The sequence below is a fragment of the Puma concolor genome, chromosome A2, assembly GCF_028749965.1.
Source record: "Puma concolor isolate L17-30 chromosome A2, mPumCon1.1.hap2, whole genome shotgun sequence".
NCBI lineage: Eukaryota > Metazoa > Chordata > Mammalia > Carnivora > Felidae > Puma > Puma concolor.
In genome coordinates, this window is record NC_141668.1 from 146014415 (window position 1) to 146036219 (window position 21805).

The 21805-nt window shown below is 39.8% G+C and overlaps 1 protein-coding gene across 3 annotated transcripts in view; it reads left to right on the top strand.

Moving 5' to 3' along the window:
- The first annotated feature begins 16036 nt into the window (after positions 1-16036).
- DENND6A (DENN domain containing 6A) overlaps positions 16037-21805 on the top strand; it is a 65527-nt gene continuing 59758 nt past the window's right edge. For 2 of the 3 annotated variants that reach the window (XM_025916210.2, XM_086697842.1), the window contains exon 1: positions 16037-16353. In XM_025916210.2, coding sequence (XP_025771995.1) covers positions 16117-16353 — 237 coding nt within the window. In that variant the 5' untranslated portion in view covers positions 16037-16116. The remainder of the gene's footprint in view (positions 16354-21805) is intronic. The other variant, XM_086697843.1, reaches the window with a different exon arrangement.

Sequence of the window (21805 nt, forward strand, 5' to 3'; positions counted from 1 at the left end):
ACACAAAAAGAAGTGGGGAACTTGGGAGAAAGACCAAATTTCCCAACACTATATCAGCCTAGGATTCCCTCTTTAAGTCTGTATGTCTGCAGTGAAGACACTATTTTGAAAATTTTGATTTGTCTCTCTCCATCTTAATTGCCACTGTTCCAGTCCAAGTCATCATTATGTCTCACCTGGTTGGATGATTGAAATTGCTCCTTAAATGGTTTTCCCCCTTCATTGTTATCTCTGCCTCCTCTTTGTTAGGGGTCCCTAAGACTACGCACCCCCATATTCAATGATATGCTAGGAAGACTCACAGGACTCAGAGTATAGTGTACTCATGGCTATCCATAATTTATTACAGCAAAAAAGTCAAAGCAATCTCCAATGGGAAAAGGCACACGGGGCAAAGTCCAGGGGAAACCAGACCCAAGCTTCTAAGAGTCTTCTCCCATTGTAGTCATACAGGATGTGGTTAATTCCCCCTAGCAATGGGTTATGACAACACACGTGAAATGTTAATCAGGGAAGCTTGTTTAAAACTCAGTAACCAAGGATTTTATAGGGGGTTAGTCATATAGGCATCCTCTGCCTAGCAGGTACCAAAATTCCAGAGTCCTCAAAGGAAGGCAGGTGTTCAACTTTATGCAGGTGTTCAGTTTGAGAAAGTGAGCAATTCATACATTTGCGTGGTGAGAACCCTTTTAAAATCTGAATTGCCAAACATGAGCTAAACACCAATCTTGTAAGCCAGACTTTCAAAAGATAGCAGTCAGGCCAGCTATGCTAACTCTCTTCTGCACATCTTCCAACCCATTCTCTAGTCAATAGCCAGAAGGAATCTTCTTAAAATATAAACCAAATTATGTATATTGTACTTAGACTACAGTTCAAGTTCTAACATGATCCATAAGACCCTGCATGATGTTGACAGCTCCTTCCCCCACAAATTCATCTCCAGCTACCGTCCTCATCATCACCCTCTGACCTTATTAGCCTCCTCTAAGTTTCTAAAGCATTACCACCCAACAGAACATTCTATGATACTGGAAATGTTCTTCTACAATGTCCAGTTGCTGTTGGACTACATGTAGCTATTGAGCACTTGAAATATGGCTAAGGAAATGAATTTTAACTAAGGAAATGAATTTAACTAAGGAAATGAATTTTAAATTTTATTTTATTTTACTTATTTTAAATTTAAATAGCCACATGTGGCTAGTGGCCACAATATTGAGCAGTGCAGTTCTAGAACACACTGAGCTTTTCCCATTTTAAGGCCTTTTGTTGTATGGGAAATTACCTTGATAGCAATGGTAAACATCAATTATATTATTAGGCAGGGTATCCCAAATATTATAGAAGTAGTCACAGATCAAATTAAAATGCTTCAGTGACAATAAACTTAAAGAAAAAACTTTAAAAAATGCTTGAGTCACACAGTTTATTTGTCTAAAATACAGTGAAAACCAATGGAAAAGAGATGCAGGGTTAAGTTAACACATTATTAGGAAAGGGTGCAAAAGAAGCGAAAGATCTTGCAACTTAAATCCTAGATTACATAATATTTGTATGTCCTACAGCTCTCTGCTGCATTAGCCTTCTCTGCTAACTTCAACCAGAGTTGAAGTTCAAGCAAGGGAGCCCACAGACAGAAGGTGTCCTAGGCCAATGACATACATTTGCTCTACCAGCAAGACATGGGGCCAAGTATACCTTGCCAATAGCTGTAGCTTGCCAGTTAACCTGCTAAACAGCTATGGGTTTTATTTGAGCCAAGGGTTTATGTGTTTTAGGCAGAGGACACATGGACCAGAATAGATATTACCAATGAGTTACTGGATTATGACCTCATAAATATTAAGTGCTCATGTATATTTAGTGCATTCTGGACATTAAATATCTCGTATATATTTAATTTGTCATGAATATTTAGTGCTTAGGTGCTTCATGTATATTTAGTGCCTCTCAAGTATTACTCATGGTCCTTTAATCTCTATCCACATTTAACACACATGTGTTCTACCCACTGGCTACTTCTCTATATTTAACACATCTCATGAGTTTCATCTATCCTGTGTTTTTTCTTTTCCTCTGTATCATAAGTCAATATTCTCTAACAGTATAACAAATGCACATTATACCTCTGCATGTTTCTTCTTTGTAGAGTGACCTTCCTCTGGCTCATCCCATAACAGGCTCCTATAGCCTTTAGGTCTCAGTGGAAATGTCAACTTCTCTGAAAGGCCTTCTCTGATCACCCTTCTGTTAGAGACTGAATTGTGCCCCCCCACACCCCTGGCCATATTCATAGCTGAAGTCCTAAACCTAATGTGGCTATTTTTGGTGACAGAGTCTTTAGAAAGGTAATTATGGTTAAATGAGGTCACAAGTGTGGAGTCATAGTCCTATAGGAATACTTGGTATCCTTAAAGGAAGAAGAGATGCCAGATACTTCTGGTCTATGGTATTTTGTTAAGTCAGCCTTTGAACTGTTTTTACTAATACTTTCGATACCAAACGTGTGGGTTTTTTCATTACATCAACCTATTCTCCAACTCTCCAGATATCAACTGTGTGTTCAACAATTCAATTTTGACACTATCTACCTAGAGTTAGCATCAGATCCCTCAAATTAAAGGGCTCAGTCCCATAAGACTGCCCTGTCTTCAGATGTCATTTGGAAGTCCCAGGCTGCCACCTGCACTTCTGACTGGTGATAAATCAGGGGTTCTTACAACCCTTTCCTCAGGTTTAATAATTTGCTAGAACAGTTCACAGAACTCAAGGAAACCCTTTATTTACTCTTCCCATTTTATTATAAAAGATACAACATGGGCATCTGGGTGGTTCAGTTGGTTAAGCCTCAGACTCTTGATTGCAGCTCAGGTCATGATCTCACAGTTCATGAAATCGAGCTCCATGCTGTGAATGCAGAGGTTGACTGGTATTCAATCTCTCTCTCTCTCTCTCTCTCTCTCTCTCTCTCTCTCTGCTCCTCTCCTGCTCACACTCTCTCTTTCTCTCTCCCAAAATAAGTAAATAAACATTAAAAAAAAGATACATCATAGGAACAGCCACATGGAAGAGAGGCATGGGGCAAAGTACAGGGGAAGAGTAGAGATTCCATGCTCTCTCTGGGTGCACCACCCTCTCATTATCTCCTGTGTTCACCAACTCAGACACTCTCCAAATTCCACAACGTAGGAGTTTTTATGGAGGTTTCATTATGGAGGCATGATTGATTAGATCACTGGCCATTGGTAGTTAACCCAATATTCTTGTCTCTGGGAGGTCATGGAGTGGGACTGAAAGTTCAACCCTATAATCATGCCTCTTTCTTTCTGGCAACCAGCCCCCATCCTGAAGCTATCTAGGGACCCCAGCCACCAGTCATCTCATTAGCACACAAAAGATCCTCTTATCTCTCCAGAGATTCCAAGGGTTTTAGGAGCAGTGTGCCAGGAACTCAGGACAAAGACCACATGCTTACTTTCATTATATTACTCAGCACTAGCAGGCAAATACACCATCTACCAGATCCATCTAAAGTAAGTCTTCCCTGCTCCTGTTAATCTGCTTCTTACTATGATATTTCCTTCTTCACACTTAACATAACTCATCATTATTTTAATTATTTGCTTGAACCTGTTTTCCCCAATAAACTGTAAGCTTGCTATGGCTGTAACAATGTCTGTTTTGCTCATTTTTGTAACCTCAGCAAGGTGTCAATGAATATTTATCAGTGGAACGTCAGAGCTCATGCTGAAAATGAATGAATGAAACTCCAAAGAACATATTAATGTTTGACCAAAAAAAAAAAAATTGTACAAATCAGCAAGTCTGGCTCTTAAAAATTATTTTCATGTACTTATATGCCTAAAGCCCTAATTTCTTTTATTTTGGTAAAATACACATAACATAAACCTTACCCTTTTAACCATTTTTAAGTCTACAGTTCAGTGCCGTTAAGTCCATTCACGTTGTTGTGCAACCTATTCCTATCTATGTCTAGAACTTTTTCATCATCCCAAACTGAAACTTTGTGCCCACTGAACAACAACTTCCTTGTTCCCTCCTTCTCCCAGCCTCTACTTTGTGACCCCACGAATCTAGGTACCTCATATTAAGTGAAATCATACAATCATTGCTTTTTGTGTCTAGCTTAATTTCACTTAGCATAATATCTTCAAGGTTCATCTATGCTGTAACATGTCCCAGAATTTTATTCTTTTAAGGCTGAATAATATTTCAGTGTGTGTGTGTGTGTGTGTGTGTGTGTATAAACACATTTTACATATCCACATATAGATGGACTTTTGGGTTGCTTCCACATTTTGGCTATTGTGAATAATGCTGCTATGAATACTGAAGGACAAATATTTGTTTGAGTCCTGCTTTCAATTCTTTTGAGTGTATATCCAGAAATGGGGCTGCTGGGTTATCTGGTAATGCTATGTTTAATTTTTTTGAGGAATTTCTATATATTTCTACCGTGGCTGTATCATTTTACATTCCCACTAGCACCATACAAGGGTTCCAAAACTAACACTTGCTATTTTCTGGGTTTTGTTTGTTTTTCATAATAGCTATCCTAATGAGTGTGAAGTGGTTTCTCACTGTTTTTTATTTGCATTCCCCTAATTCTATAGCTGCTGTAGAAAAGAGTATAGAAATTCCCCTAAAAAAGATGTTTTTGAGCATCTTTTCATGTGCTTATTGGCCGTCTGTACATTTTATTTGGAGAAATGTCTATTCAAGTCCTTGGTGCATTTTTGAATTGTGTTGTTTTTTGTCATTGTTCAAGTTGTGGGAGTTCTTCATATATTTATTCTTAGATATTAATCTCGCATCAGGTAAATTATTTGCAAACATTTCCTCTCATTCTGTAGGTTGCCTTTTCACTCTGTAGACGGTGTCCTTTGATGCGCAAAAGTTCTCAATTTTGATGAAGCCCAATTTACTTACTTTTTTCTTTTGTTACCTGTGCTTTTGATGTCATATCAAAAAAATCATTGCCAAATGCAATGTCATGAAGCCTTTTTCTTGTGTTTTCTTCTAAGAGCTTTATAGGGTTTAGCTCTTATGCTTAAGTCTTTGATTCATCTTGAATTACAATTGGCTTTTGAACAACACAGGGATTAGGAGCACCAGTCCCTGGCACAGTTGAAAATCCACATGTAACTTTTGACTCCCCGAAACTTAACTACTAATAGCCTACTGTTGACCAGAAGCTTTACAAATAACATACACAGTTAACACATATTTTGTATGTTATATGCATTATATACTGTATTCTTACAATAAAATAAGCTAAAGAAAATGTTATTAATAAAATATTAAGGAAAATACATTTATAGTAGTGTACTGTATTTATGAAAAAAAAAATCCACACATAAATGGACCCATGCAGCCCAGGCCTGTGTTGTTCAAGGGTCAGCTGTATTTTTGTATATGGTATAAGGGTACAGTGTCATCTTTTTGCATATGGGTATCCAATTTTTCAAGCACCGTTTGTCGAAAAGACCATTCTTTCCACATGGAAAAATCACTTGACCATACACCCAATGGTTTATTTCAAGGCTCTCTATTCTATTCCATTGGTCTACATGTCTGTCCTTAAGTCAGTACTATACTGTTGACGTAACTATAGCTTTACAGCAAGGTTTGTAATCAGAAAGTGTGCCCTCTGACTTTGTTCTTTGTAACAAAATTTTTAATCCACTTTCTCAGATTATTCATGGGGGTTCCCACCTCAGTGACACTGCAAAAATACATACTTCATAGCAATTCTTTCTTTCTTTTTTTTTTTTACAATGTTTATTTATTTATTTATCTGTGCTGTCAGCACAGAGACTGACACTCAATCTCCCGAACCAGGAGATCATGACCTAAGCTGAAATCAAGAGTCAGATGCTTAACTGACTCAGCCACCCAGGTGCTCTTCATAGCAATTATTTCAAATGAGAACTAGTCTTTGTAAATACTTAACATCAAGGCATCTAGGAACAGCAGTACCAGCTTGGAATCATTGCATTTCCTTTATTTCCTTAGACACAAGTCTTACTCACAACAGAATTAGAATTTGCAGTGTTCTAGTATTTTCTGCAGGCTGGCACTGCCTCTTTGGGAAATCAGCCAGGAAGACTTTCTGTATTAAGTTTAACTTAGCTAACTCGTTTAGTTTGGGCTATCAGACTCCATTAGCTTGTCTAGCTTGTTCAAAACAAGCTGTTTGGGGTTTTTTTCCAGGCAGGGATGCTACACATTCAAGGTTAGTCTAATAAAAAACAAAAGTCAATGGGACAAAAACCATTACAGAAATTGAAGGCAATCTCTGATAACTGAGGCACAGCTTTACTATTTTGCCTCTGTAAACGATAAAAAGAGAGTCAAACTTATTTTAGTGTGGTCTTTAAGATTCTCCATTTTAAGTTAAACAGAAGAAAAATTACAGTTGGAGAAACTTCTTGGTGTTTTGCTGTTCTCCTAACAGAGGTAGGGTGGGGTGGTAAGAAAGAATGTTGGACTGTGTCTGAGGAGGTCTGGCTTCTAGAGGGATTTTGCCATGGGAACTAAGTCACTGGCTCTTTGAGTTTCAGTTTCCTCAACCATGTGTTGAAAGAATTCTTGGATCTCTAAGAACTCTAGCGGCTATAATAATATTACAAAATTTTTTTTACCTCCCTAGATATTATTTCTTAATATTCTCTAATTTTCAGAGAATGTTGTATATAACTGTTATTAGCATTAATGTTTTGTCTGCTCTGCTAAATTATAAGGTCCTAGAAATCACATTCAGTTTGCTATCCCTTACAATTCAGCACTATAAGTTTCATAAATTAAATAAATATTTGAAGAAGGAAGGGAGAATGAGTTTTCTTTTTTTGTTCTGAAGGTCACTTGCCAATGATAATTCTTTCTTTTCTTTTCTTTTTCTTTTTCTTTTCTTTCTTTTTTTTTTTTTTTTTACTTTTTAGTGAGATAAATATCCTTTGGCTAGCGTATAATGACTATATCATACTAATGATAATATTTTTTTTGAATTAAAAATAATTTGTGGGTTATTTTATAATATAAAGACCTATAAGCAATGCATTATATTAGTATTCTATAATACTGCTTTTTTGGTAAATAAACTCTCAGGGAAGATTTCCCATGAGCACTTGATATGGTAAAAGGCTAATATGACGAATCCAGATTATTTACCATGTGTAACTATATTAGTCAGGACTCTCATAGTTGCAAATGTCAGAAGATCTAGCTCAAACTGGTTCAACCAAAAAAGAAAGTATATTTGACTCATGTATCTGAAAAGTTCAGACTTGGCTGAATCCAGTACTGAATGATGTCATTAGGACTTAATCTTACTCTTTGCATTTCTTGTTTTTTTCTCTGTTGGCTCCATTCTGGGTCTAGCTCTTCCTTTATAGCGATAAGGCTGCAAAGAGCTCCAAGCTTACATTCTATCCTCTCTGCAATCCTGATGTTAGGACAGTGCCTCTTTCAGAATAGTTCAAATGACTTCCAGAGTTAAGTTGCACTCTTTGGGTCATGCTGAGGATGTATCCGTACCCATCATTGTTCTAGGTATATGGAATACACTGACTGGCTAGGACTCGGTTAGGTGCCCACACTGGAGTTCAGAGATAGCATTTACCTCCTCCTGAATCTCATGGACTGAGAATGATGGGAGGGTGACTTCCTGTTGAAAAACCGAGGACTCTTAGGCAGAAGAAGATATAATGGATGATGGGCAAATAAGAGCAGTGGGAATCCAGAAAAAAAAAAAAAGCTAACAAAAACCAAATCCTAGTTCTGCAAAACAAAACTATTTTTTCGATCTGTTTTTGTATAAAAGTAATTAACTGAGAAGTGAACTCTAAGTACAAATTTGTTCTAACTTCTGCCTACCATTTGAGTTTTCTGATGTAATTGTACATTGTAATAGTTTTAATGTAAACTCTGACTCATGTCAGTTACTAATTACATTTAGTTGCAAGTGATAGTTCTAACTACAGAGGCTTAAATGGATAAGGGTTAATTTTTAAGAAGTCCAGAGGTAGGTTATTGCTGGCATTGGTTTTGTTCCTTATGGATACGAGTCTCTTGATATTTTCTTCACGGTCCCAAAATGGCTGCTGGAATTTTGACCTTTATATCTAGGTTGGCAGGAGGAGGAAGGTAAAGAGTACAAAAGGGCAAGAACCGCTTGCTGTGTTTATTTACTTTTTTCTGCGTGCTTTTTAAAGAGTATAACCAGATGTACCAATGACCACTTTTGCAAACATTTTATTCATCACATGGTCACATATATTTTTCTATGGAGGCTGAGAAATACAGCATTTGACTTGTGTTCAGTGCCACCCCAAATTAAAACAGGCCACATTACTAATGAAAAGGGGGATAATGGATATTGGATAGCTATGTTAGTAACCTTGGGCTGCTATAACAAAATACCATAGCCTGGGTGGCTTAAACAGTAGTTTTTTACTTCTCACAGTACTGGATGCTGAGAAGTCCAAGATCAAGATGCTGAATGATTTAGTTCCCTGGTGAGGGCTCCCTTCAGGGCGTGTACATGCCCCCCTTCTTGTTGCGTTCTCACATGGCAGAGAGAGAGCTCTGGTCTCTTCTTATAAGGACACTTATCAAATCATGGGGCCCCCGCCTCATGACCTCTTCTAAACCTAATTATCTTCCAGCTCCAAATACCATCACACTGGTAATTAGAGCTTCAATATATGAATTTTGGGGACACACAGACATTCAGCCCATAATATTCTACCCTCAGCCGTGCCCCCAAATTCATGTTCTTCTTGCGTGCAAAATCTGCTTATTCAATCTTAATAGTCCCCAAGGTATTAACTTATTCTAGCGTCAATCCTAAAGTCTAAACTTCAAAGATGCATTTACATATCATCTAAATCAGATATGGGTGAGATATGATTCATCTTGAGGTAAAATTCCTCTTCCTCTTTAGCTGTCAACATACAAAACCAGATAAGTTATAATGCTTCGAAAATATGACAGTGGGACAGGCATAGGATAGGCATTCCCATTCTAAAAGAGAGAAATTGGAAGGAAGAAAAGGGTGTCAGATACCAAGTACTTTGGAAACCCAGTAAGGCAGATAACATTAGATCTTGAGGCTTGAGAATAATCCTTTTTTTTGTTGGATGCTCTGCTTTTGGACTCAGTGAGGTGGTAGTCCTGCTTCTGCAGATTTGCCAGGTGGGGGGTCACACTCCCTAAGTTCTGGGTGGCCCTGGCGCCCAGGCTCCAGGTGGCTGCTGTCTGGCACAATGAACGGAAACAACAGCTACTACTCCCACACCCGCCACCCCCAACAACACACACACACTGAACTGAGGAGACAGCCCTGATGACCTCTGAATCACCTCTGTGGTTATTCTTCCTTTGTCTTGAAGAATAGCGCAAGTTTGCACCTGCATAGCTCCATGGTCTAGCCCTGTGGGATCTAAGAAGTCTGACAGCCTTCCTACATTTTGTGTTGGGGTGGCTATTAGTTCTGTGATTCACATCCATGCTAATCTCCTCATCAAACGGTTGTTTGGCCACATCCTAGTGTTCTCTTCAGACCAATCTCTCTCTCTCTCTCTCTCTCTCTCTCTCTCTCTCTCTCTCTCTCTCTTTTTATTTTTTCATTATGAATAGGCTGACAATTTTCTGGTTAATTTTTGTTTAATAATTCCTTCTTTGACTCATTTCTCTCTTGGATTTTACTGTAAGCAGTTAGGAGGAACCAAACATCCCCTTAAATACTTTGCTCAGAAATCTCCTCAGTAACTATCCAATTCATAGCTTGCAAGCTTTACCTCCACAAAACACTAAAAATATAGTTCAGCCAAGTTCGCTTGTCATTTTATAAGAAGGATCACCTTCCTTCATTGTCCAAAATCATGTTCCTCATTTCCTTCTGAGATGTCACCAGAATGGCCTTTATCATGCATATTTTATTAACATTCTTTTGATGATTATTTATGTATTCTCTAAAAAGACAGAAGCTTCTTCTCCAGTTCTCCGTTTTTCTTTGTGAGTCCTCACCAGAATCATTCCCCTTACCAGCCATAGTTCTATGAACAGCAAAACTCCTCTAGCCTCAACCCCAGTATTCAGTTCCAAAGCCATTCCATATTTTTAGGTATTTGTTATAGTAGCATTCCACTCTCAGTACCAAAGTCTGTATTAAGCTCCAGAGAAACAGAACCAGTAAGATGGAGAATTATACTGTATGGGTGGATGGGGTGGGAGGGGGGGAGGGGGTGTATTTATTATATAGGATTCGCTTGTGTGGTTGTGTAGGCTGAGAAGTCCCAACATCTGCAGTGGCAAGCTGGAGACCCAGGAAAGTCAGTGGTATAGTTTCTATCCTAGTCAAAGACCTAAGCACCAGGAGAGTTGATGCTATAAGTTCCAATTTCAGTCTGAGTCGGAAGGCAAGAGAAGACTGATGTCCCAAGTCAAAGACAGTGATGCAGAGAGCAAATTCTTCCGTACTCAGCCTGTTAATGGATTGGATGAGGCCCACCCATACTGGGAAGGGCACTCTGCTTTACTCAAGTCTACCACTTGAAATGTTAATCTCATCTAGAAACACCCTCATAGACACACCCAGAATAATATTTAACCAAATATCTGGACATTCATGGCCCAGTCAAGTTTAACACATACAATTAATCATCACAGTGGCATAGCAGTTTCTGCCACAAAGATATAAGTGAAAACATTGTAATTTAATTTCTTTCCCTTGTATTTTAGCTGATTTCTCATTATACATATTTAAAAAAAGCATTTAGGGGTGTGTGGATGGCTCAGTTGGTTAAGCAGCTGACTCCTTGTTTTGGCTCAGGTTATGATCTCACAGTTCATTGGTTTGAGCCCCATGTCTGGCTCTGAGCTGACAGCACAGAGCCTGCTTAGGATTCTCTCTCTCTCTCTCTCTCTCTCTCTCTCTGCCCCTCCCCCATGTGCATGCTCATGTGAACACGCTCTCTCTCTCTGTCTCTCAAAATAAATAAACTTAAAAGAATAGCTTTTAGTTATATAGATATTACACAGATGAAGAATAAAATGTTTAATTCCAAACAAAAAATTTCTACATCAAGATATTTTGTATCATCCCTAGTGCCTTTTTTTTTTTTTGCATATAGTCCATTAAAACAGGATTATTCACTATATGTTATTTTGTGATCTACTTTTTTACTTAAAGTATGTATGTTGAACATCTTTATGCTACAAAATATTCTTCTATGACATTTTAAATGACTGTGTAATAGTCTGTTGACTGGATATAGGATATTTTTCAGTCAATCCCCTATTGTTGGACATTTAGGTGGTTTCCATTTTTTCACTATTGTAAGCAACTCTTATTACACTCTTGTTATTTCTTAATGTTTAGTTACAAAGCAATATATGCTCTCTCTCAATAACTAAAACAATACAGACTTGTGTAAAATAGAAAGCAAAGTTCCTCATTTCTATTCACCAGTGCTTCTATTTCCCACCATTCCTATTCCCCATGAGGCAACCACTATTAACAGTTCACTATGTCCTTCTGAACTCCTCTGTTCTCTGATTCCTTTTTTCCTTTTCCTTCCATTCTATTAACCTGCAGCCTTTTGTTTTCTGTTCTTTTCATGCTCAGCTTCAAGCCTCCCCACTTTCCTTATTTGCTGCTTACCCTGCCTGGGAAGCCAGACAAGCATATCTTTAGAATTATGTGTGAATTTAGACAAAATAATTTGCAAGTGAAGGCCTCACACCTCTGATTAAAGAGCATGAAATTTACGGGTTACCTTTTCTGATTTGCATGTTGACTGCTAATAGGCCTCCGAACCTGTCTCCTGGTACAAACTGGGTCAGGCAGTTAAATTTTCAAATAAGTGAGGTGTTACTATCTTTGCTTCTCATAAACTAAGAGGAAGCCACATTTAAAAAAACATTTTTATATTGGGGCACCTGCGTGGCTCAGGCAGTTAAGCGTCCGACTCTAGATTCAGGCTCAGGTCATGATCTTGCAGTTCGTGAGTTTAAGCCCCGCAGTGGGCTCCATGCTGGCAGTGTGGAGCCTGCTTGGGATTCTCTCTCTGTCTCTCTTTCTGCCCCTCTCCAGCTCATTCTCTCTCTCAAAGCAAATATATAAAATAAATTAAAAAAAGAAACATTTTCATATTAACTTTTCATGTGTTCCTACAACTGACCATGAAAGGAAAACTCTAAAATAGGAGATGATCAATTAGAGATTTTTTAAAGTGCATTCATCCATTCAGTAAATATTTACTGAGTGCCTGTCATATACAAGACATCATAGAGATATTGGGAATGTAAAGATGAAAGCCAAAAGCTCTTCATCTTCTTTTTAAGCTTTCATAAATACTATTTAGGAAGCACCCAACAGTGTATTTCTTTGTCTTCTTTGCCTGGATTCTCCTTTATAAACCTGCAGTTAAGCATTTTGTCTCCCAGAGATGTGTGGCAATAAACTCCATTCTCCGTCGGTAACACACTGGCACTTGAGCCTCTGTGTATTTCTCCGTGTATTTTCTTACCACCACAAGTGGAATTATCCTGTGGCAGCTGCAGCAGTATTTAGCTCAAAAGCAAGAGGGAAGTCCTCTAGCTGCCTACGTAGGTGGATATCTGGGGCATTTGGGCTCCCTCCCTTTTAGTAAAATTAAGTCCAGATATTTGGCATTGCAATTTACACCATTATCTAAAGCTCACGCTTCCTTTTCATTTTTTTCTTTCTTCTTCTTCTTTTTCTTTCTTTCTTTCTTTTTTTTTTTTTTTTAACTATAAAATTGCTGAAATGCCAAGAGTTTGTTTGGGTAAATAGGGAAGTTTGGAATGTTTTTAATCCTGTCCTCAGTGTTGTTGGTAATATTAGAAGAGCAGCAGAGCCATGAATACAGTCATACTCTTGGCTAAAGCAGCCTACCCTGACTTACGTACTCCTCACATTAGTTGACAGTGAATGCAACCTGAGCCAGCGATATGACCTGGCTGCCAAAAGAAGCAAATGTGATCTGAACCAGCATTAATAGAAGGCTGGTGGCTGGGACAAGTAAGGTAATAGTCCCAGAGTACACTCGGCAGTAGTCAGATCACACCTGGAGGATGGTGTTTCCTCCTGGGCACCACATTCTAAGAGTGATGTCGATAAATTGGAGTATGCCCCAGTTGTGCAACAGGTTGATGAATGGCCTACAAACTACATCCTTTGTGCAATAGTAGGAGGAACTGGGGTAGTTTACCCTGGAAACTAGAAGACATGTGGATGTGGGATAACCATTTTCAAATATATGGAGGGCTATTGTGTAGAAGAGTTGAACACTTCTGTGTAATCTCAGCAAGCACAACTTAGACCAAAGGGTATACATTACAAAGTGGCTGATCTTGTCTCCATAAAAGGAAGAATTTCCTAGCCCTTATAAACACCCAGAACATAGCAGCTTTGCAAGATACTTTACCTTAATACGGGGTGTTGGAATGGCAGCTGGCTGACCAAACATCAGAAGATTCATGAATAGGATGAGAAGTTTGGAGAGATGAGGTGATCCAAGATCCTTTCAGATTCAAAGGTTCTAATGACAGAACCTTAAGAAGAAAGGAAGTATTATTAGTACTTTTCCCCTAGCACCCATATAAGTATTCGCCACAGAAACTAGGTTAAAATTGGAGCTAAGGCCAAAAATCAAAGCTACAAGGGTGAAAAAAGAAAACCATAGGAACATTCTGTTTTCCTAGTGGTTGTGGATTTTGTGAAAAAAAATTTAGTAGTGTTTGTTAGGGGCGCCTGGGTGGCTCAGTCAGTTAAGCATACAGCTTTGGCTCAGGTCATGATCTCTCCATTTGTGAGTTTGAGCCCCGTGTTGGGGGCTCTGAGCTGTCAGCACAGAGCCTGAAGCCTGCTTCCAGTTTGGTGTCTCCCTCTCTCTCTGCCCCTCCCCCATTTGTGCTCTGCCTCTCTCTCTCAAAAATATATAAATATTTTAAAAAAAAAAAGTTTTGTAGTGTTGGTTAGTTTTTTCCAAAGCTAACCAAATGATTATTTTTTCTACCTTTAAGATTCTTTAGAGCCCTGGTGTGCTTTCTTTCTCATCAAACTTACAGTCTTCTAAGTATGTTGTTTTCAGGATACTATATTTTGCAGTTACTTTTAATTCAAATTATGAAGCAGAATTTCAGGGAATGGCAGCCTGTGTCCACATGTCAAAGAACCAGCCCTGTGGAACAACTGGTGTTTAGAGCTTATTAATCATTAATAATGTGGTAGCACCCAGTAAAATGTGTGCGTTGAGATAGCTTGGCTCTTCCCCACAATCAGTGAGGTGAGTAGGCTGGGACTGATCATTCTTATTTCATCAATGCAGAAACTGAGTCTTAGAGCAGCTTGCCTACCATGATCATGGGTGGAGCTGGCACTAGAATCCAGAACTTCTGACTGCTAGTCCAGTGCTCTTTGTAATTCTGTTTTTAATAATAAAGGCTATTGTGCTTTCCTAATAGTGGGTTTAGAGACTTACTTAAATGCAGAACATTGTTTTTCTCTTTTAACTACAGTGGTTCTCTAGAGTAGGAGGGCAGATTGATTTGGCCACAAAGTTGGCTTTTAACTTGAATGCTGTCCCTAGTTCATCTTACTTCCTAAAAATAGTCTTTAGCAAACATCACTATTGATGTCTGATGATAGTTGACCCTTTCCTTGAAGTATTGATGCTAACACTCTAAATAAAAATCATAAGAATGTATACAGAACAATGTTTGTCAACTAGGGTAGATTTGACTGGGTAGTGCAGCAAAATGCTTAGGAGTTTTGGCTGAGTCAGAGATCTGGGTTTAAATCTTTGTTCTGCCACCTATTATTGGCTGTGACATCATTATCATCTCATGGAGTCTCAGAATCCTTACTGGAAAAATGGGAATAATAATAAGACCTGCCTTTTTGGGTTGCTAGGAGGATCAGATGAGATAATGTGTGTAAAAGCATGAAAACCGTGTTGTTGTTTTTTAAAAATGTTTGTTGTGAGTTATTATCCATTGTCTTTTACTCATTTTTCTATTAGAGTATTGTTGTGTGTTTCCTATTTACTTTCACTGTGCTGTTTATACTCAGGGTGCTGAATAAATCCTAATCAGTAGTATCCCACTGGGCCAATAATCAGTAATAATTCAATAGATCAAGTGCCTTCTTGGCACGGATGCAAAGCGGCTTGGGGTGCCTGGCTGGCTCAGTCCCTAAAGCATGCAACTCTTGATCTCAGGGTTGTGAGTTTGAGCCCCATGTCCAGTGTAGAGATTACTTAAAAATAAAATCTAAACAACAATAAAGCTGCCTGAGACTAGACCCTTGCTAAGAGAGAGTGATCCACAGGTTGCTGCGGAGGCCAACCTGGTGTTTCAGAAAGCACTGCAGATGTTGTGTGAGTGTTGAATGAGTCACAGGCAACCAGGCCAAGAAAGGTGGGTGGGACCTTGGTGAAAGGGAACAGTTAAGTGAACAGATCTCTTAATCAGGAGGCGAGAGAGCAGAGAGCGAACTGAAAGCCAGCATTTGAGTTGTAGTAATACTTGTTGGTCTAGTCATGTAACTTCTCAGAATCTCAATTTCCTTATTCGTGAAAAGAAATAAATAATGAAGTCTACCTACTAGTCATGATGTGAAGATTCAATGGAGTAATGTTTGTAAAGTACTTGCTGGCACATCAACTGGCACAGAGTAAGTGTTCAGTAAATGTTAGCCACCGTAATCATTATGTGTAATAATTTTAATAATACCTTATAGTTATGAACCTTGTCATGCCAAGCATAATTCCTCCCCAGATCGTTGAACTGCGAAGAAGAGTGTCAGGATTCATAAACTACTCTTGAAGAGCTTTAAGGCAAGAATGCCAGGGCGGTATTCACAACTCCATCTAAGCACTACGACTCCACGTCTGCGCGGTGGCAGCTCCGAGCCCAGCTCCCAGGGTCACGTGGGCCATGGCCCCGCCCCGGCCGAGCCCGTCCTCCGCCGCTGCGGTAGCAGCGGCTGCGCCTGCGCGGGGCTGGGCGCGCTCTGCTGCGCGGTCCGCAGTGGAGGCGGCGCGAACAGCAAGGGGGCGGCGGATGGCTCTGCGGGGCCTGGCAGCCTCGGGGCCCAGCTCCCGCGGGCCGTTGGACGAGGCCGTGGCGGCGGCCGAGGAGCGTGGGGCGCCGGCCGTGCTGGCGACGGGAGGCGCGCCGGAGGACGATGAAGAAGATGAGGGCCGCGGCCGGGGCCTGCTGCGCTGGGACGGCTTCTCGGCCTGGCTGCACTGCGTGTGTGTGGTGGGCTTCGACCTGGAGCTGGGCCAAGCCGTGGAGGTGAGGCCCGGCCGCACCTTGCCCCCGCGCCTCGTTCGGGTTCCCGCTCCCGGGCGGCTCCAGCAGGGCGTGTGGCCCACGGGCCGACGGGTCTGGACCCCGGCCGCCGCGCATCCGGGCGTGGCTGGCCGTCCCTCCGCCGGTCGGCCGGGCTGCGGTCCATTGGCAGTTCCCGTGGGAGGATCGTGGGCTGCGGCTAGGGGTGAAAAGTTCTTTCTAGGCCCCTCCTAAATACTTGCTGAGGTTCGTTTTTGTTTGTTTGTGTTTTTAACCCGGTGTCACAGGAGTGACTAAAATGGGTAGCGGCACCCCGAGAAGGCTGCAGGCAGGATGTTGGCGACTTTTGGAAGAAACGAACAATGCCCCTGACATAGGGTGAACTATAATAGCCAAACCTCACACAGCCAACTTTTTTTAGACTCCTAGACGTTTCGGTCATTGCCAGTAACTCTTATAGTTACTTTAGACCACCCAACTTGAGCCGAAATGCTTATTTCAGCAGGATTTTCTCCATTTCCCCCTTTTGTTCCTCATTTCTATTATTTGTGTTTTTTTTCCCCCTTTACTGTTCTTTCTTGATGTTGCTTCTGAAACAGTTGGCTTGAAAGCTACTATCAAGATGAACACAGGGAAAATCCTTTGCTTGTGAATCTGTCAAGTTTTCCATTTATATGTCACCTTATTGAAAGGCCTTCCAGTGTTATTTATTCTTGACATTGTTTAGGATCCCTTTTGTAGCATAAGACATTGCTTGTTTTTGTGTACAAGGAAAACGTTATCAGAAGGAGGTATGTTTAGAAAATTTTTGTCTGTTTGTTTTGGTGACGATGGCAGATTTTAACAAACCATCTCATTCAGACTTTAGTGGAATGAGTTGGCTATGAAAATTGGCCAGGGAGGTTTTTCTTAAAGCAAAGCTACTGCTGTTGTATTCAGCCTATCTTCTCTGTTTTATCATTACACAGTTCAATACACACATTAAGTTTCCGCTAAGATCTAGGCATTATGCTGGTTGCTGGGCATCCAAATATGAACCAAATGCTTCAACCTGTATTTGTAGGTTTAGACTACAATTTAGAGGGGAACCAAGAATTAATCACAGCAGGAGATAGGGCCAAATGCCATGCCTGGCACATAGTGGTGTTCCATACATACTTGTTGATAGAATGAGCGGATACATGAACAATTCTGTATCTTACTATGACAGAAACAACAATTTCCAAAGACTTCAGAAATTTAGAAGTCATCTATTGTTTACATTGATTGACATGTTAACCTGAAGTTGTGTGTGTAGCAAAATACAATTTAACCAGAAAGTGTAGGATTGGGTTGTTATAGTTGATTGCATTTTAAAATAGCTAAATGAGATCCTTGTGGACTCTCGTCATTTGGGACATTATTTTTAAGGATTTTTTTTGACCAAATAAGCAACATTTAGCGTAATTGAAGTGCTACAAAAATATGAATTAAAGGACTTATTTTGAATTTCATTTCCAATGGGATATGCTACTCAACAGAGTTTTCTTTAGGTCAGTGGTTCTTTTTTTGCATCCTGGACCTTTTAAAAAATATGAACTCCAGGGGCGCCTGGGTGGCTCAGTCGGTTAAGCATCTGACTTCAGCTCAGGTCATGATCTCACAGTCTGTGGGTTCGAGCCCCATGTCGGGCTCTGTGCTGACAGCTCGGAGCCTGGAGCCTGCTTCAGATTCTGCTCTCTCTCTGACCCTCCCTCATTCATGCTCTGTCTCTATCTCAAAAATAAATGGACATTAAAAATTTTTTTTTTTTTTTTAATTTTTTTTTCAACGTTTATTTATTTTTGGGACAGAGAGAGACAGAGCATGAACGGGGGAGGGGCAGAGAGAGAGGGAGACACAGAATCGGAAACAGGCTCCAGACTCTGAGCCATCAGCCCAGAGCCCGACGCGGGGCTCGAACTCAACGGACCGCGAGATCGTGACCTGGCTGAAGTCGGATGCTTAACTGACTGCGCCACCCAGGCGCCCCTAAAAAATTTTTTTAAATTAAAAAAAATATGAACTCCATTACAAAAATGCTTACTGATACAAAATTAGGTATATGCTTCTGTGGACTATCTGGGGGTCATCTGTGCATCTTCTATTTCATTGTCCCCAGATTAAGAATCACTCATTTTATAAAAAAACGTTTTTAATGTTTATTTATTTTTGACAGAGAGAGAGAGAGAGAGAGACAGTGCAAGTGGGGAAGTGGGAGGGAGAGAGAGACACACACAATCCGAAGCAGGCTCCAGGCTCTTGAGTTGTCGGCACAGAGCCTGATGCAGAGCTCAAACTCACGAACCACAAGATCATGATGAGAGCCAAAGTTGGACGCTTAACTGACTGAGCCATCCAGGTGCCCCAAGAATCACTGATTTTAGAAGGCATAGGATGAGGGTGGGGAAAATTCTCTAATAAAGGATCCAAAGAAAAATAAATACATTAAATGAATTGCAACACAATTTTGTTTTGTTTTCCTAAGAAATGTAGAATATTGCACCTTGCCACTTTTAAAAGAAGAAAAAGGAACACAAATTAGTAATGAATATAATGAAATAGTTGAGAAATGTAGTTCACTTGTGTATTATGACCATATCCAGGCCAAAAATAGGACAAGAAAGTGAACGTAGAATCATGTAGGAGAAGTGAATATAGTAGTTCCAGCCCTAATTCCTATGATGCACAACCATGAAGACTCAAAAGGGAAATCAATTAAAGAGTAGGTAAAAATTAAAGAATAGGTAAAAACTTAGTCCTAGAAGCAACCTGTGACATCACCATCTTTGAATTGTACAGTTGAAAGAGATGTAAGAATCTGTTGTGCCATGACAGAAAGTACCATTTACAAATGCATAAACAGTGCCACTTAGTTAAGCTTAAATCCTTAACAAAGAGACAACATATAGAGGACATCGATCAAGGACTCAGACTCCAGAGCTGGACTGCCTAGGTTTGAGTCTGCGATTTGGGGCATATTAGCTTGCCTTACACTTCTCTGTTAACAATCTGCATCATGGCATTGCTGTGATAATTAGATAATGTTGGTGAAACATTTGGAACAGTACCTATGACTCAGACCTATGTCAGTATGTATTTGGGAAGTATTGAAATCCTTTTTTTTTTTTTTTTTAATATTTATTTTCAGAGAGAGAGTGGGGGAGAGGGAGGGAGAGAGAGAGAGAATCCCAAGCAGGCTCCATGCCAACCATGCAGAACCTGACACAGGGCTTGATCTCACAAACTGTGAGATCATGACCTCAGCAGAAAGCAAGAGTCTGATGCTTAACTGACTGAGCCACCCAAGTATCCCCCCCCCCACCTTTTTAATTTTCAATGGAGAGAATCCTTAACTTGATTGTAAACATGAGGCCTTTGAACCTTAATTTTCTCAGTAGTAATATGAAGTTGAGGAAGTGGAATCAGTACTTTTATTTTAAAGCAGGGAAACTTTTTTTCCCTGTATAAATAAAAATCTAATATAGGACCTCAGTGGCTGACTTGGTTGAGATGGGGCCTATGTTGTGTATATTTGGTTGCAGACAGCAGAAACTAAGCTATAGCTCAAGCAGAAAAGGAACTTGCTGTAAGGCAACAGATTTTCCAACGTCTCCAAGGTACAAACCTAGTGGGGCTTCATGAAATGGCTGAGCCTGGAACTGGGAAGCCTCTGACTTATGCTCTTGTTTTATGGGATTTGTTCATAAATCCCATATTTGGAATAATGCTCCCTGCAACTTCTATCCTCTGCTTCTATAATCTTTATGGTGGACAAGTTGTGCTTTTCAGCCACTTTAATGAGACACACCAGAGGAATGTACTCAGGCCTGGTTTGGGGCAAACAATGAGCTGAAGACCTGTGTGGTTAGGGGAGTGGTCCATGTTGCATAAAATGTCTGTTTGGTCCTATTCTCAAGTAAAGGGGACAGGGAAGGGTATCTTTTAAGTTGGAAAGAGACTGTAAAATGTGTTGACTATAGGAGGTATGCTCAGCTTCTTCCTTTTCCTTTGAAGTGGCCCTGAAACATCACCACAGAATCCCAGTGTCCTCTGGAACAAGGTTTGAAATCCTCTGGATTTTATATACTTTATATCACTTCTAGCTCTGAAATTACCTGATTATGTAGTAAAGCCTTAATTATCTGAATCCAGAATTGCCTCATTTATTCAGAATTTTTCCCTGATTGAGTAATAATATGCTCATTGTTGAAAACTTGGCAAGAAAGAAAATTATGAACACTAGAAGCATCACTCATAATTATATTGAGAAACAAGTGCTATTAATATTTGACATTTTTGTTAATGCTTTTTCTTCTTTACATAATTTCATATCTGTCAAGAATTAATTTGTTAGGAACAGAAACTCTCTCAAAAAAGTTTAAGAAAAATGATTGTAAGGAGTCTCTTGGAACCCAGTTGCTGGAAGGGGAACGAACCTCCTGGGATCTGGAAAGCCCTAGGCTTTTTTGTCTTTGTTTCTTGGGAGCTGTGTGGTCTTTTGTCTCTGCTTCTCTTTGCAATTCTGTTCCATTTTCCGTGCTGAGGCTGGTTTCTCCTGCAAGGGTCTCAGTTTCTGCTCCCCCATTTCTCTTGACTTTGGACTATTGTAGTTCTGATTTTGGCCAAACTCTACTTTTGTATTCTGGAACCAGACTGAAGCTTAATACAAATACGGAGTATCTGATTGGCTCAGCATGGGTCAGATGCTCCCTTTTGTTCAGTCAGCTGTGTTAGGAGACAGGGTTTTTGTAACAGTAGTGACCACTTAGGCTCACCCTTGTAAAAGGAGGTGGGGACAATTTCCAAAGCATGGGCTGGACAGCAGTCCCCCAAACAGGTCTACTGCAAGAGTCTGCTTTTATTGATAAACATTCTCATAAACGATTTGCCAGATCATTAAAGACTCTTCATAAATACAATTTTATGAACCATAATTTATTTAACCATTTTCCTTAATTTGGATATTTAGTAGTTTCTTTTTTCTTCACACTGTAGAAAGCTACGTATTGCCTGTACATACATCTTAGAGATGTTTTGCATTTTTGAGAGCCTTTAAATCATGTGAACTTCTAGAATGTCCTAGGAAGTTGCATTTCTATAATTTGAAGTCACTTCCTGAAGCTCTCTAGTTTCTGATTTTATAAGAATTGAGGCATCCTTGGTGGTTTTCCCCTCTTGAAGTCTTTACCTATGAACTCTTTGGACAATTTTAAACTAGTGAAAAGAGCACAAGCTTTGGGGTTTTGAACATCTCCTAGTTGTCTGATTTTTGGCCAGTTTCTTCAATTTAAGTGGAAAAATAATATCCAAGAGTGTTGTTGGAAATACGAAGAGAGATAATGCATGTAAGGATTAATGCCTGTCATTTAATGCATGCCCAAATGTTGATCCCTTTTTATAGTTAGTGTCCTTGCATATTCAATAATCAGTGTAG